General features: G+C 41.0%; 1 protein-coding gene across 3 annotated transcripts in view; it reads left to right on the top strand.

Moving 5' to 3' along the window:
- Positions 1 to 16,723, top strand: part of LOC122867507 (disintegrin and metalloproteinase domain-containing protein 12-like) — a 75,999-nt gene that overhangs the window by 47,066 nt on the left and 12,210 nt on the right. For all 3 annotated transcript variants that reach the window (XR_006375939.1, XM_044178378.1, XM_044178379.1), the window contains 6 exons: positions 361 to 426; positions 1,043 to 1,114; positions 1,393 to 1,562; positions 2,869 to 2,953; positions 4,842 to 4,990; positions 14,454 to 14,631. Coding sequence is in view for 2 of the 3 variants with exons in the window: in XM_044178378.1 (XP_044034313.1) it covers positions 361 to 426; positions 1,043 to 1,114; positions 1,393 to 1,562; positions 2,869 to 2,953; positions 4,842 to 4,990; positions 14,454 to 14,631 (720 nt within the window). In the remaining variant the exon portion in view is untranslated. The remainder of the gene's footprint in view (positions 1 to 360; positions 427 to 1,042; positions 1,115 to 1,392; positions 1,563 to 2,868; positions 2,954 to 4,841; positions 4,991 to 14,453; positions 14,632 to 16,723) is intronic.

The following is a 16,723-nucleotide window of genomic DNA, read 5'->3' on the forward strand; positions in this document are numbered from 1 at the left end:
GGGTCAGACATGAAGTGTAGCTGATTGCTTTGTGCTGATTCTCATTTCTGCTGCCTTTTGTGTAGAGCGTAGTTCAGTTGAAACGCCATATTGAGTGGCTACCTGCTAAATTTAGGCTGCCCTTTTCAGAAAGCTGCGTTTAAGTGTGTCCTCCTAATGTCCTTCTTCTTCTCTCTCTCGTCGTCCTCCTCCTCCTCATCTCTCCATCTCTTGGTTTATCATTTTTACAACCTCTATTCCCTCTCCCATTTACTGCTTTATGTTGCCTCCTTGTCACTTTCTCCACCACCTTTCCCCCATATCTTTTCTCCTTTACACCCACCTATTCCCTGTCCACTCCCTTTCACTCACCCCTTGCAGCATAAACGCCACACCCAGACTACGACCAAGTATGTGGAGCTGATCATTGTGGCTGACAACAGAGAGGTAAGCAGAGGTCACCCTGTCTCGACTTCTTTACCCTCTGCTACCAGATCCCACAGGAAAGGGGCTCAGAGGTCACATGGCCCCTCCATCCCCTTGAGACGTAGATAAGATGGCTCCACCACTGCCTTGTTATCACCTCTGATGTGTCCAGTTACTCTGTTTCACTGTCCAGTCTCTGTATACATCATTTAACCACTTGACTCACAAATTAGACTATTCCATTATGTATGCTCTGAATTATCTCAAATCTCAGACTTACGATCTTAAAGAGGGCAAAGAGAAGAAAGTGTTCCATGCAGACATGAGACATATACTGTAGGTCAATGTCATATACTTTAGAGCCATAGAAACGGAATAAATGCTGGATATAAGACAAGGTGGTTGAGGTTCTCTCTTAAGCCTGAGCTCTATTTAGGAGCTCTTTGATGATAGCAAATGCAGCAGAAGCACCAGTGGACTTAACATGACAGTGATTGTAGCACAGCTCCAGGATACCCTGTGAAGACATTTCTAGTGTTAATATGTCTAAAATAATGTATTTGATCATTATAAACATTCACGTGGCTGGATCACCTCTTTTTCTCCTTGCTTTATTCTGTCTGCTGGTGTTGTTCAGTTTCAGAAGCAAGGCAAGGACATGGAGAAGGTCAAGCAGCGGCTGGCTGAGATCGCCAATTACGTGGACAAGGTAACAATCAAATCAACAGAGGGGATGTGGTATAGGAATGTGATTTACTATAGGTCACATCAAGCTAGGTGCGAATTAACTGACCTTGCGAGCAGATGCTGATTGGATTATAAATGGATGATCAATTCCATAACTCGGCTGAGAAATGTTGTGAAGAGGCTGCTTTAATAAAACGTAATGTACAGTGAAGAGAGTAACAGAAATGTTAGGAGAGACAGATCATAAGCCCTTAATCCACATCTCTCTCCCTAACTTGCGGTCCTCCCCTCAACCTTCAGTTCTACAGGGCTCTGAATATCCGTGTGGCCCTGGTGGGCCTGGAGGTGTGGAGTGATGTGGACAAGTGTCCCGTCACCCAAGACCCCTTCACCACCTTGCATGAGTTCCTTGACTGGAGGAAGGTCAAGCTGCTTCCTCAGAAGCCTCATGACAACGCCCAGCTAATCAGGTACATCTTGTATTGTAGCATACACATGTAATAGTTTGAAAATGCATATCACTATTTTAAAGGTATAATTTTATTCCAAAATTATTTAGAGCACAACATTAGAGAACATTACATGGAGTGTTTTTTGGTTTTATTTATTCCAAGCAAAATTAAATATAATGTTTTGTGGTATGACTGCTATTTCCTGGTCTTGCATACTGTTTTTCACAACCAATGTACACCGTTATGTTTCATTAAACAAATTGAATTGCCTACCTCATAAAACATATGTGAAAACCCTATGAGATGCTAACAAAATGCTGACTGCTGACAAAATGCTAACAAAATACAAACATTCTCTAAAAAAAATTGATTTTATTTTGGTTAAAATGATAAACTGTGTAAAGTGTATTTACCTTTTGAATATGGAAAGAAAAAAACGCCTTACAGAACTTTACCGAAAGACAAAACCTATTCATTTACAGTTGCTAGTGGCACTGAGTTTAACAAGGAGATGAGACAGGAGTTTGGATCTCTACACTCTTGTTCTTCGTGCTTTCATTTGATAGATAATAACAAAATGCTAACAAAATAATATTGTTGAATGCTGAACCCTGACAATATAATGCTAACAAAATAATCATCATTTTGTCTTAAAATGATGAAATGTGCAAATTTCACTACCCAGTACCGATGTAGATACAGATTTTGAATATGGACAGAAAAACTGAGAAAAATGTTTTAGCTTTACAGAAAGACCAAAGAAAGAAACCATTCATAAGAAAAATTATTCAGTTACAGATGCTAGTGGAACAGAGGCTAACAAGGAGGTGGGGCAGGGTTTTTTTAAATAAATGTAATTTTTAGCCATGCTAGTGGCTCAAGGGATGGTAATGTTGGTCTGTTGGTCAGTCTTTCTGTCTGTCGTTTGATCAGTCCACCACTTTGCTAACACGTTAAATTAAGATGTGTTAGCATTTAGCTCAAAGCACCAATGTGCCTATGTACGGCCACACAGAGCCACTAGTATGGCTGTAGATGTTTAGTCTTGTATTTTAATTACATAGGTGATTTGACATGCAGGCCTAGTTAGTAACCAGTGAAATGTTTCCAGTCCATGGTAGAAAGTCATAAAAATAAAAAAAACATTAACTTATGCTAACCTAACACTAGTATCCACTATACATTTGCATTACAACCCTCTGCAGTCATCAAAACAATGCTTTACAGTGCCACTCAAAAACTCTCCCGGGGACCTTTACATTGACAGTTGAAGTGTGAAGACTTTATGTTGATGATGTGATTACCTCTGTTTTCTCCTCCTTAGTGGGGTCTATTTCCAGGGCACCACCATTGGTATGGCACCCATTATGAGTATGTGCACAGCAGAGCAGTCGGGAGGAATCGTCATGGTACGTAAACCTATGTGCTACAGAATGTACACATGCTCATACATTTTATCCACCCTAAAGCAAAAGAGTACAAAAGAAATATTTGGTATGTTGTTGACTTCCAGAAAGGAGACCAGACTTTTATCCTTTTCTTCTTCCTCTTCCTGCCCTCCACTCTTTGCCTTGTTCCCCATCTTCCTCCTGTCTGACATAATACTCTCATATTTCTCCCCTGAGTCTCTTGTGTAAGGGTTGAGCTAAGGATTCCAGAGTTAACTTGTATTAACTTCAAGGCACACACATCATTGAGTCTTTTTCCAGGCAAGCTAAGGGTATGTATAGTACCCTCCACTTAGTGCTGATAAATCAGAGTGTGTATTGAATACACGAGTGGAAACCTTTGCTTCTTAATGAGGTGCAACAAATGAGTGAATTTAAGGGAACAGCATAGCACAGCCTGAATGAAAATGTAGAGGCATGTCGTAAAAGATCACCCATTACAGAACTGCAACCCTATACTGTGTGCACAAGTCATGTTGTATTAGGGCAAGTCATGTTATTATGTTATACTCTGTCTTTGAGTGGCTGTTTGTCTTGTGGCCTGGCTGGCTGGTGGTAAGGTTTACGGCTAGTCCCCAGATGGTTCTTCACTCTTGTCCTCCCAGATGGTAAAGTGGGGACTTGGTCATTATGATAGAGCTCTACAAACATACATACATCAGTTCAGAGACGTAAAAGATTAGTCTCCAACCGCAGGTTGTTCTGCTGGGCAAATCACGACCCTGTTGTCTCAATTGTCTCACTTCATCTACAAAGTACCTTTGAACTCATTTGCCAACTTACCCAGTGGGTCTCATTGTTATTTTTCTATGCAGTTAAATCTTAAACATCGATTCTCAAACCATCTGGAATCTCTATTTACCAGCCCCAAATGTTAATTAATTTCATTGGTGTGGTGAAACAGAACACAGACAGTGGCATGCACTGCCCTCTTGAGCACTTCAACCTCATCAGTCAGTTTGCATGAATCCAGGCTGCACAGTTGGATCGCGGCAATTGCTGACAGAGGATGACCGTTACTTGCAAAAGCCCCCAGCAGAGCAGTTCATCAGTCTGAGCTCGACTTCACTACTGAATAATGCACAGTGACGGAAGACTCTAGAGGCAAGGTGCTCTGACGCACAGCTCTGCATCCATGAAGAGCTGATAGCTGCTGCCGCTACATTATTTATCCGGCCTCTTCATGTGTTCATGTTTTACACACCTTGCAGGAAATCTCGGCAACTCAGCGGCTTTCACTGTGTCACTGTAGCTTCATCTTCACAGTAATACTCTTTGTACTCTTTTCTAATACTGTTTGTTTTTCATTGATCTTTTTTCTGTCTTTCAACCTATTTGCTAGTTTTGCTTGGAGGAGGTTCATGTCTTTTATTTGTGTGGATGAAGCAGCGCATATGGCTCTGACAAAGTTTACCGAGCAAGCTGAAGGTGACAACCCACAGTCTGTTTCATTTCTCACTTCAGTGCCACAACGTCGAGCAGAGGAAACGCTCTGATAAGCACAGATCCAGCAGCATTGTTTGTTTTAATCTTGGCAATATGCAATTACTCTCACTTGTTTTGAGTAATGTTTCTCCAGTGGGTCTTGTGGGAAACAACAATTTGGTTAGCATTAAATATTTTATGTTATTTTCCTTTGAGTATGTAATCAGAAATGTCTGTTTTTAATTAGTTATTGTTTGCTGCAACAGAATTGTAAAGTGAACAAATTTTATTATGGGTCGTTGCTTGTAGCATGTATAGCCTAAAAATATACTTGATAAATCAAACTCTTCAAAGTAAAGCAGTTGTAGGTAATATATTGGTTAGAGAAGTTCAATTTCTGCATGAATGATTTTTTTTTTTGTAGGACCATTCGGACAACCCCCTGGGTGCTGCAGTCACTCTGGCCCACGAGCTCGGACACAACTTTGGAATGAACCATGATACCCCAGAAAGGGGGTGTGGCTGCAGGGTGACAGTGGACCGTGGAGGCTGCATCATGACTCCCTCCACCGGGTGAGTCACAGTGTCTATCTTGACAATTGAGAGTCAATAGATGTGTCAAGACTCCTTATTGGAGTATCCAAGATTGCAGGAGTTTTATTTCAGCTAGGTGGCCTTCATCAGCCTTAGGACATACACTCATCATTCACTACTTCTGTGCACTCCACTGAGGCCACTTTTGGTTTGGCTTTACAAATGACGTTTAACTCCAAAACCATCCAAAATGCATCATCATGATGTCAAACCATCATTAAGTTTTCATTAATTTTGTCACTTATTAAATACAGCGAGATTGTGATCACATGTAAACATTATTCCACATGTTCGCCATTTGTAATTTATTGTTCGTTGAGCGGTAAGCAAATCATTCTGTTGGACTGTTGGGTTTATGGCAGATTCAACAGCTGCATTAATGCCCTGAGGCAGTATGACTCATTCTGAATGGGAAGCCAATGGTTTAGTGGCAGTGCATGGCCAAAACAGTACAGTTTTATTCATCCTGACACAATGTAGCTGTTCTCTAATAGACTAACAGAAAACAAAAAGTGTCTAATGCACATGTGGAACACAAAATATGCTCTTGTAGTGTGTGTGAGTGAGATATTGCACTTAACGTATTGTGCAAACAGAAATGAAGTCTACACAATTGTGTTGCATCTAACAACATCAAGACAGAGGTGTAGTTATTAAATAGTTGCTCACTGTGGATTGTAATGTCTCTGTCTGGGTGGAAAGATTGAGTATCCGTTCCAGTCCAAGGTCTAGTGGTCTGTGGGAGCCTCAGATTGGTGTTTATGCTGGAATCAACCTTTTGTATTTGGTTTTGACCAGACCCATGAAAAACAGGGTAACACTATACTTGATTATAGACTTAGAAAACAGCACAGCAGTAAGATGTAGATTTATATTTAACCTTGATTGAGGGTATCTCTGGTCAAGAACTTTGTCCTAAAATTGGCAACAGGATAAAAACATAAGAGCAAAAAAATGCTTGTTTCCATCAAGCTCCTACTCTGTCCCTTACTGGCTGTCTCCTTTTCTTCCTTATTCAGCCAGTTAGTGTTGTATTGTTAGTCAAGCCAGAGAACTAGGAAGGCAGGAGTAGGACCCAAATGCAGACGCACAAGCAGAATAGGTGCAGCTTAAACCATTTAATAAAGACAGAAGGCTTACAGCATGGAGAGGCAGGCAGTAGTAAAAAAAAGCAGCCCAACAAAGGCAAACCAGTCCAAGGAAAGCAAACAACAAACAGAGTCCAATCATGTAGGCAAGGTCCAAACAAAACACAGAAGCAACCCAGAACACAGGACCCAAAGGCCGATATGCTTGACATAGAGACAATGATGATCTGACAAAGAGACAAGGGACGCACACAGACTAAATACACTCAGGAGAGGGGAGACAACGAGACACAGGTGAAACTAATCAGGGCAGGGCAGTTAATCAAAAAAGGTCGGGAAAAGTAAACAAAGACAACAAGTAGAACTACACAAGACACATGAGGCAGCATGCTACAAAATATAACCGGAAATAACTGAACACAAACCCAAAACCATGACAGAGTGCTTCTATTCTTTGACACACATGCAACTTTAATGTTGGAAAATTTCTCTCTGCAGCTCTAAATAAATATTTAAATACCTTTTGAAAACTGTCTATGTTTTTTATGTACGGAAAACTTATCACCTCTCCCTTTTTTAAAATATCTGAATCTGAAGTTGTACCGTAGTAATGACGGACCTCTCTAAATGTGAAAAAATGTAGTTTGGACCAAACATAGACTAGAGAAATAAAATAAGACATGAATATTTTGTTTTTTGTTCTACTTTCCACAGAGACTGTGCTTGTTTTCATTCCAGTTGAAAAAAGAAAGAAATGATCTAGTCCTTGCTTTCAAAAATAATCCCCTCTACACCTCCTTATTGCTCCATATTGCTGCTCTGCTATTTAATCCAGGATTAAGGAAGCAATACATTTAAATAAGGATGTTTAGGAACTCTGTATTCTCTCATTCTGCTTCCTCAGTTAATTCCAGGTCAGCACCATGTACTCTGCCTGAGGCTGTGCTACATCTCCCATGGGTCCAGCTCAAACCCCTCGCAGTTCCATGCTTTAAAATGCCATGTGGCCACACACATGGGCTCTGCTACAATCACCTGAATGTTGTTCAACACCCAGAAGCTACAGTTCTTTTTTTATAGCTTTGACTGCTATGTTTTTCTAGTCAGGCGACCAGCTCTTTTCAAAGCACAATGCGATAATACAGAATGCCTCTTCACAATGCCAGGACTTGGATGAGTTTGAACAAAAGCCCTACCGGCCCCTGCATTCAATAATTGAAAGTACTTACAAAACTGGCCTACACCCAGTCAGAGAGGAGTACCTTGTGTTTTGTTTTGCTGTTGTTGTTTTTTTTGTTTGTTTTTTTGTCTTTCATTTTGATCAAATAGAGTATAGGAATGTCTTCATTGTCACTGATATGTACAGACAGATACCCATCAATCTCTCCTTGCCTTGCTGTGGCTCCAGGAATTGAGCGTAGGAGATAACGAGATCCAGTTCATCATTATTATACTGGGTGGGGGGGCAGTAAAACTACAAGTTCTGCCAGCACATCTGCACAGAGCACTGCTTGTTTCCTGCTCACATTGGTCACGGCCAATTGTCGCGTCCCCCTCTCCATCCATCTCTCTATCCCCCCCATTAGCTCTAAATGAGAACAGGCTGGTATCTCTCATCCTTTGAGATTAACTTTGAGACTCCTTAAAATACACACAGGAACACACACAACAACAGAGCTGCTGCTGGCTACGCCATGGAGATATATATATAATCTCAACACATTTCTATCGGAAAGCATATGCTGATTTTACCTGAACTGGCTGTTTATATTATTGCTTTTGTGTATTTTATTTCTTTATATTTCATCATTCACTGTGGTATTTTATTTCTCTTGTTGTGAAGCACTTTGTTTTGATAAGTGCTCTATAAATAGTTTTATTTTATTTATATATATATCGCATCTCGGCCATTTCGATGCGATATGCGTACCAAGTGATGGCAACATCAGGAAAAAGGAACATGAGAAACTAGAGAAGTACCAAGGGCTCAGAGAAGAGCTGGAGAAGGCGTGGAAGGTGAAGGCAACAGTGGTACCCGTGGTCATCGGAGCACTCGGGGCAGTGACCCCCAAACTGGAGGAGTGGCTACAGAAGATCCCTGGAAGAACACCAGACATCTCGGTCCAGAAGAGTGCAGTACTGGGAACAGCAAAGATACTGCGCAGAACCCTCAAGCTCCCAGGCCTCTGGTAGAGGACCCGAGCTCGAAGGACGAGACCACCCGCGGAGGGTGAAGGACAAAGTTTTTTTTTTTTTATATATATATAATTTGTGCGTGTGTTAAGGGGTGAATGAGAGGCAAAATTGTGAAGCGCTTTGTCTGTTAAGGTAGAAAAGCGCTACTTAAATCCATTAAGTCCATTTACCTTTCAGTTCTATTGTGCCGCCTCTAAAGGTTTGATGGTCTGCCTTAAGATGTGTTTGCTATTGTTCTGATGCACAATCTACTTGTGTAGTTCTTGACTTTCATCAACAATTACCAGGAAACAAGATTGGCGCCTGTTTTGAGATATTCAGGGAAAATAGCCAATAATATACAGCCGAGCGGATACATGTGAGCATGACAGAAGGGAGCCCAACCACCAGTTCTGTTCTTTAAGAAGTTAAACAATGACACATGCACAGAAATTTTCTTTCTGTCAGGGTAAAAACACCCAGGGTACGTTCTTACTTAACCACAATTCGGCTAAAACGACTATGACCATTTTGGACCAAGGGTTTCAGAAAAAACATTAATATTACTACTTTTCTAGATAAATGGCTCCAAGATTCGTACTAACATCAGTGTGGAAATTCTCTAAATCAGTGTGCGCACTCTACCATGATTTTCTGTGGAGCTCCTCACTTTTTTTTAAGGGGGGGGGCTCAAAGAAAGAAAGAAAGAAAGAAACTTTCATAGCTGTAGGCATGTAGGCCTACTTGCTTTATGTCAGCACATCTGATATATAACACTCAGTTATTGACCACATCAAACCTTCACATGGGTATCAAAACCAAACATCACAGTATGATACAATACTGCCAACTAAATCGGGGCACAGTAGGCCTATTATACTCTGCAGTGATGTATTATATTCTATAGTTTATCGGCACAAATAAGACACAGATAGGTCAAATAGCAAAACAGCCTATAAACACATGAGCATTAAATCAAAAACAGAACACGCCAGGCTGCATACAAGGGATCGAGTCCTCATCAACAACAGTTAAAGTTACCCATCACATACAGATGAGCACAATCATTTCTCGGTACAATTAAGACATCAAATGTGAGGGTCACGTAGCCTATAACAACACACCATGAGCATTATAAATACCAACAAAAATAGACCTTGCTGTCTACAAGGGATCCAGTTCTCCTCAACACCCATCACATACAATACAGTGCTAACAGGGATTAATGCAGTTAATTGGGAATATCCCTTACCTTAAAACAGAAGCGATCTCTGAGTTAAAGTTAGTGAAGTTTATGATATTGCGCCGCCACGCTTTGATTGCGATAACAAGAATAACATGCATGCCGGTATCTTTATTAAAGTGAATTAGTGATGGATCACCCTCATCCATGAATCATAGATCAATAGTCTAATTTTACGCATGATCCATGATCGGCGGCAAAAATAGCATATTGTCAATATTTTAGAGACCCCCCCAAAATCTCACAAATCACTTTTTCAGGGAAGCTCATGTATCATTAGCCAAGCTCCCCCTGGCTCCCCTGTAATTCGCACCCTACTCTAAATGATTTAACAGAATTGTGTTATGGAGCTGGTTTCCAGATGTATGCTGATGATACTATTATTTATGTATCTGCTAGAACCATTTCCTTGCGCAATTTGGACAAAAAGTTGTGAAAATGTTGCAGCATTTACAAAGCATAGTTTGATGATTTACTTTACAACTAATTAAACTAATTTAGATTTTTTTTTAAATTATGAATTCCATGATATATGATATGTATATCATAAGTTTATGTTCCTATAAAAATAAACAAATGAATACAGTCACTTGCCATCTAATTCAGTCACACAAGCTGAGATGTTGATGGACAGATCACTCATGGGTCAGGCACTAAGTAACATTATAACCGCAGTGCAGGATGACCATCAGGCAGAGATTGATATTTCCCTTGTCATAAAATAATCAGGAATCACAGAAAGTGATTCAGAGTCTAAGGCATGCCACGGAAATGTGACCCGTCCCCCACTGAAGAACAGGAACTCTCTAGTATGCCTTGTTTAATTGGGTCCATAGGGAAATCAATGTGAAAATGCTCTTCGGTATCTACAACGTAGGCCAGACTGCCAGGCACCGAAGGCCACAACAGATCATATCACCTAATGTCATTGCCCAGAGCTCAGGCTCTACATGCACAAAAGAAGCTGTAAAATTAATATTAAATCTGTAGTGAAGCAACTGCAGTTTTGAATTACTTAAGCAAGTATGAAATATTTGCCATAGTTACAGTTGTCACAGTCAGGTTTGAATTTGCTTTTATTCCCATTCGTGCCAGAAGATCATGGTCTTCCAAAATGTAATAAAACTGCGATAACAGAATGAAGATAGAGTCACAATCAGTATTTGCACATTTTGAATTTTCTCTAAAAATGTTCTCAAGAATGTTTTGGCGTATGTATCATTGGAAAGGCCTACAGATCTGATTCATAGCCTGATCAGTGTTTTAGTGCTGAAAAGATGTGACATAAACTGGCTGTGTAGGATGTGCTGGACGGTTTTCCCTGCGTTCTCTGTGATCTGTATCACAAGGACAAACAGGCTAGGAGGAGAGAGCCCTGCCCAGCTAAATTTGGGCTAAAGGGCTCTGTGTATTTTAATGTGATATTTTGCCTTAAAGGTCCAGTGTGTAACATTTAGGAGGAACTATTGGCAGAAATGGAATACATTATTTAAAAGTATGTTTTAATTAGTGTAATGAAAATAAGAAACGTTGTGTTTTCATTGCCTTATAATAAGCTGTTTTTATCTACATAGGGAGCGGGTCCCCTTCCACAGAGGTCACCATGTTGCACTGCCATGTTTTTACAGTAGCCCAGAATGGACAAACCGAACACTGGCTCTAGATAGGGTTTTGTGCGAGTTTCGCGGCCACCGTAGTTTCTGCTACACGCTTGGAAGGGGAGGGCGATGCGAGCAGTATTCAAATGGTTGTAAACTGCAATTTCACCGCTAGATGCCACTAAATCCTACACACTGGATCTTTAAGAGCATTCTAATGGTTGGTGAAATAAGTTTATGATCATTGTCTGCAGCAAAATCTTATATAAATATGACCTTCATGTGTTTGTCATGCTACATTTTAACAAGAAATATGTCCCTTTTTTCATTACTGAAGGCAGACTGTACTGACTGTACTGCCCCCAATAAATTGAATTTAGTAGAGCAACCTTTTGATAGTTTTATATATTTTTTTTTTATCCTGTACCTGTAAACGTTATGGATGGATATGGATATGCATGCTCAACACTTCGTTAATTAACTACATAATTGTAAATGAGTGTCATCAAACAATGCAGGAAGTATAAAACGCCACAAATTTGTTGAGATAAAATAATTTTGCAGCTTCTCAGGATCCCCAAAGAATTTCTGTCTTGAATTTTTTTGTAAAACTGGAGTCTTTAAATTAGATTGACAAGGTAGATCAGACAAACAGCAGGTCAATGGAAAGTAGAGACAGAACAAAGGAAACTGAGCCAATAGAAATGTATGCAGCTTTGGTTGTGAATTATCAGACATATCATGTAATCCATAGTTAATATCTTTACTGATGACTTCTTCTCTAACTCTCCACAAAAATATGGGTTACTTGTCACAGTTCATCTACCCCCTTGTCAAAGCAGTGGGGCTGTGAGATGTTTGAAAACCTTCAGCTCTGCAGTATGATCACAGTGTGGGGCAGATCATAGAGGCCTGCAATAGATATGGGAATGATTCCTTATCACCAGACCTCCCACAGATCCATTAAAGCCTTGTTTGGTCTGCAGCTTAGTCGCAGTGAGTGCTTTGTACACTGTATCGACCATCAACTGAAGTACCTCTGAAACTTAGAAGCCAACTGTCAAACACTGACTCTAGGTTAGAGATGAACAAAAGAACACAGAACAGAGAAGAATTGATCCCATAATGGAACTGGAGCATGACCAGGTGGAAAACAATGCAGCAGTATAAGACAGAAAAAAGAGCAGTCTTAGAGACCAGGCAGAGGTGAACATGGCTCATCCGTTGTAAAGCCAGAACAGGATGAGAACATGCCCGAAGGTCACAGAGTCATACTGGGTGTTTTCTTTTGAGGTGGTGGCCCAGACTCCCATGGGATGAGTGGTTGTCTAGAGTGTCTTTAGTTTGCCATGAGCCCCAGATGTGCCCCCCGTGAATAGCCCTGGCACTGCTTTACTTGCCCTGGGGACTGCAGCAGCTAAATGCAATCCACTGTAATTCATCGGTGCCTCTGCCTTTTCACAGCCATTATTCCTCCTCCCACCCCCAGACCATTGCAGGGTAGACCAATTATTTTTGTATTGCCTCGCATAAAGAACAGCTGGATCCTGAGCCGCTCATGTATCTCAGAGTTTAAATAAAATAAAAATAAAACTGGGATGTGAGTGTTTGTCATGGATTGCATGGGCTGGTAACTGAAGAGCAGAGCTGAGTTCATGGAATTTGAATGAATGCAGCAAAGAGGGGGTGCAACTTTGGCTTGGGCTTTTGGGGCAAAGGGGAAATCAACAACAGCAGTTGCTAAGGAAGTGGCCTGTCTGTTGATCAGCAGCCTTGACAGCTGTTCATTATAGCAAGATCCCCTGAGGTGCTCAGAGAGGAGGAGAGGGAATAAGAGGGTGCAATAATGGCTGTTATTACATCTTTTGCTTTAATCCAGTGTGTCTAGAGATCTGCTTCAAGGTACCCCACTTTCACCTAACACAACCTCTGGATAGTAGTGGCATTAGAGAGCAGCAGGCTGTGTGTTTGGGGGGGGTCAGCAGCAGGAGCTGATGTAACCTCCACACATGACGGAAATCAGAGGCAAGCCTAGAATGAGGTCATGTCAAAACAAAGTGTCATGACATATTTAGAGCTGTATTAGATGTGAACCCCAATCAGAGAAAAACAATGTATTAATTTAAATGTGGTGAAGTTGTCACTTATATAAACGCATCAATGAGCTGCTTTTATCAGACTGCCAAGGACTATTGTATGACTTTGTTACCCATTGATGCCACAGCAGTTCAGGCCGTGTATGAATTGGCCCTTATGCACAAGCTCCTCCTAAAACATGCTTATTGAAAGATTTTTAGGTCTTACCAATTGTGCTACAACCATGACATGTTTGCTGTCCTTTGAACACTGTCATTTTCTAGACCACAAACACTTCACAAGCTAACTGGCCAATTTCCCTTGCCCATGGAATGTGTTTGATTTACTCTGCAGGAAATTTGTTTATCTGGACTTTCCTTGCTGCTCTGAATTGTAAATGCCTCTGTAATGGATGCATTTTATATTAAAAAAAAATCATTAAAATTATTGCCTACAAAGGTTTGGCTTGTGGTTCAACTATGTCGACTCCTGACATCCGGCTGTTGAGTGTGTTGCAAACCTGTTGAAAGAAACATTTGGGCATCTAGGTTGACCTGGATCTTCCACATATTGTCTCATACCTGCACTCATCTGTGTGCACAAAGACAAGCACATATATACGTGTGAACGTTACATACAGATTCACCCATTCTGGCCTTGTTAGGCTGAAATTTATTGTGTGGGTGGAGGTATTAAAAACCTCATGGTGCTTTTTTTTTATCAAGAGCCACATAGAGAACAAGATACAATCTGCACATATTCATGCACACCTCACACACTCACTGTCATCTAAGGCACTATATTATCACAGAGAAGCTCAATAAAGCCACATGAGGTTTGTAACAAAGCTTTTGGCAGACAGAGCCCTGGGCTGAGCGCTTTCCCCACGGAGCAGACCACCCTCTCTGTCCGCTCCAAAAACAATATTAAAAACACACCATCCCCCGTTTCTCCCATATTTATGGGTGTTGCAAGTCTTGCGAAGAAAGCACTTTTTGGTTTGAGTTTTTATGATCCCCTGTCTCATAAAATATGTTTTATCAGATCTCCCTCTCTCTGTGGAGGGAGAAGTCACCGGGGCTGTTTGCATGCTGATGGCGCTTTGGAGAGGTTGCTGAACTCCTAGAGGTTAATTGATTTTGTAATTAGCAGCAATTAGCACTGATTACATCAGACTGAAAAGGACCCTTGTGGAGGATCTCAATCATCTTCTTCCTCTCTCTCTATTTGTGTCACTCACAAAATATTTCTTTCAATCACAGGTATCCGTTCCCCACAGTGTTCAGCAGCTGCAGCAAGAAGGACCTGACAGCCAGTTTTGAAAAAGGCGTTGGGATGTGTCTGTTCAACATGCCTGAGGTCAAGGTGCTCTATGGTGGGCAAAAATGTGGCAACGGCTACGTGGAGGAGGGAGAGGAGTGTGACTGTGGAGAACTTGAGGTGAGAGTGCTATAGGTCATGGTAAAGAAGTGTTTTTATCTTCAGACCTCCTACAATTCTTCAGCATTCTTGTTTTATGCCCCTTCTGCCAAAATTGAAATATCTCTCTAAATCGCTACCCATAAATCATTGTTAATTATGTTTCCCACATTTGAGAAATGAAATTTGCAGTGGGGGTTTCTGTAGCTTTCCTGACCAAAGCATGGCAAAAAATTAACATTTCCCAAAGTAAAAACAAATAGTTCACCTCAGCACATAGCTCAGTGTCATAGTCTTCAGAAAATGAGCTTAGAGAGATGAGCACTGAAGAGGTGTTTGGGAGGAGGGTTGTCTGATTGTGATACAGTTCACTGAGAGGAAACATGGCTGACAGCTTCACCCTGTCAACTGGTGAATTATTTAAATGAATATGCATTGTCATGCACATACATAATGGTGGCACATGTTTCTAACTGCTCCGACTGTAGGATGATAAAACAGTTAATCACGATGCAAATGACAATCAGCAGAGGCAGGCTGACAATAACAGAATTATGAAATATGAAGGAGCACTCTATTATGATTTGGAAGGATATTTTGAATTATATAATAGCCTACGTGAGAGAATGCCTTATCTTTCGCAGTTTGTTTACACCTTTATGCCCAGTGAGTCTTTTTGTGAGCTGTTCAGGCTTCAGCTAGGGTCAGGCTGAAAGTGGCCTTGTCCTTCAAAACAAAGAACTGACATAAGCCCTGCAGGCCTGAGCCAGCAGTGATAATAAAGCTCCTCACAGAGTTGAGCGGCGTCATGCCAACCCAGGCCAGATCAGAGTGCCCAGACAGCACCTCTCTCCACTATTTAAAAAGCCTCATTAAAAAGCCTGGGTCCTATTCCTTACAATCACAGGCTACTTCTTTTCAGTGAGAGTCCTCCACCTCCTTTCGCCCTGGGGACCATGGGAAAGGCTCTTAATGGTTTTCAGGCTGAAAGAAGTTCTGGAAGGCCCATCATGTCGGCTGTACAGTATGTTCAGACCGCGGCTTAATAGCAAGAGGGAGAGAACTGACCCTTGGGGGTCCAGTCAGCCTCTCTGTGAGATCATACATGCACAAGCATACACGCATACACATCTTCTATGCTGAGCCTTGATTGAATGCTAGCTTCCATCTGTATCAGAAGGCAGAGAGTTGCTGATACAGCCTTACATGAAACAGATGGGCCTCCATGGTGAGATGGGAAATGTTACAGGGATGATATGGTACAGATACTGTGTGTCTCTCTCTGCACTGCAAAAAGGGCAATTCAAGTCTTAATATCTTATTTTAGGATGGTTCAATCTTGTTTTGTTGTCATTATCCAAAATAAATAATCCTATCAACCACTTTTCGCATTCAATTATTAAAGAGTAACTTAACACCAGGCTGAAAAGTAGTGTTTCACTGCCCTCTCTGGTTGAAAGTTTCAAGTCTGTTTCACCTCTGACCACAGCCAGCATATCACTGATGGGTGGGGTCAGAAGTTTGCTGTGTTGCAACCACACCTAACAGTGATGTCACCGGGGTCCTGGAGTGCACCTGTACATCACTGCAGTAAGGTGAGAAGTTAAGCCACTGGAGTTCACCAAAGACAAGATTTTCAGGGAGTGTTAAGTTACTCTTTAAACTTGTTTCAAGGCAACTGGTCTAGATTTTTCTTAGTAAGATATTCAATCTGTGTGGGTTTCATTCCTGACTGCGATAGTTACTGCACTGCTTATTCCTACCTGCATAGAGGTCGTGTGATTAGTTGGGGGAGGGCAGTGTACATATCCGTGTGCGTTACAACCTGCTGGTGAAACTCCTCACCCTAACATAAAGAAGCAGAAGAATTTGGGTCTTCTTTTCAGATACATCTTTATAGTCCTGTTTTAGAATATGAATTTCTGCATTGAGCTGAATTAAAAGACTAGTTTCAAGAACCTTCATCTTGAATTTCAGAAGTTTCATTGGTTATATCAAGTATATTATTTACTAATTTTAAGGTCAGATAGTCTCTTACCAAATATTTCGCTTACCCTATTAGCAGTTTTTTGTTTGCTACTAGCCAATTTGCCTAGATTAAACAATATTTTGC

This window comes from Siniperca chuatsi, linkage group LG20 (assembly GCF_020085105.1).
Source record: "Siniperca chuatsi isolate FFG_IHB_CAS linkage group LG20, ASM2008510v1, whole genome shotgun sequence".
Lineage (NCBI taxonomy): Eukaryota > Metazoa > Chordata > Actinopteri > Centrarchiformes > Sinipercidae > Siniperca > Siniperca chuatsi.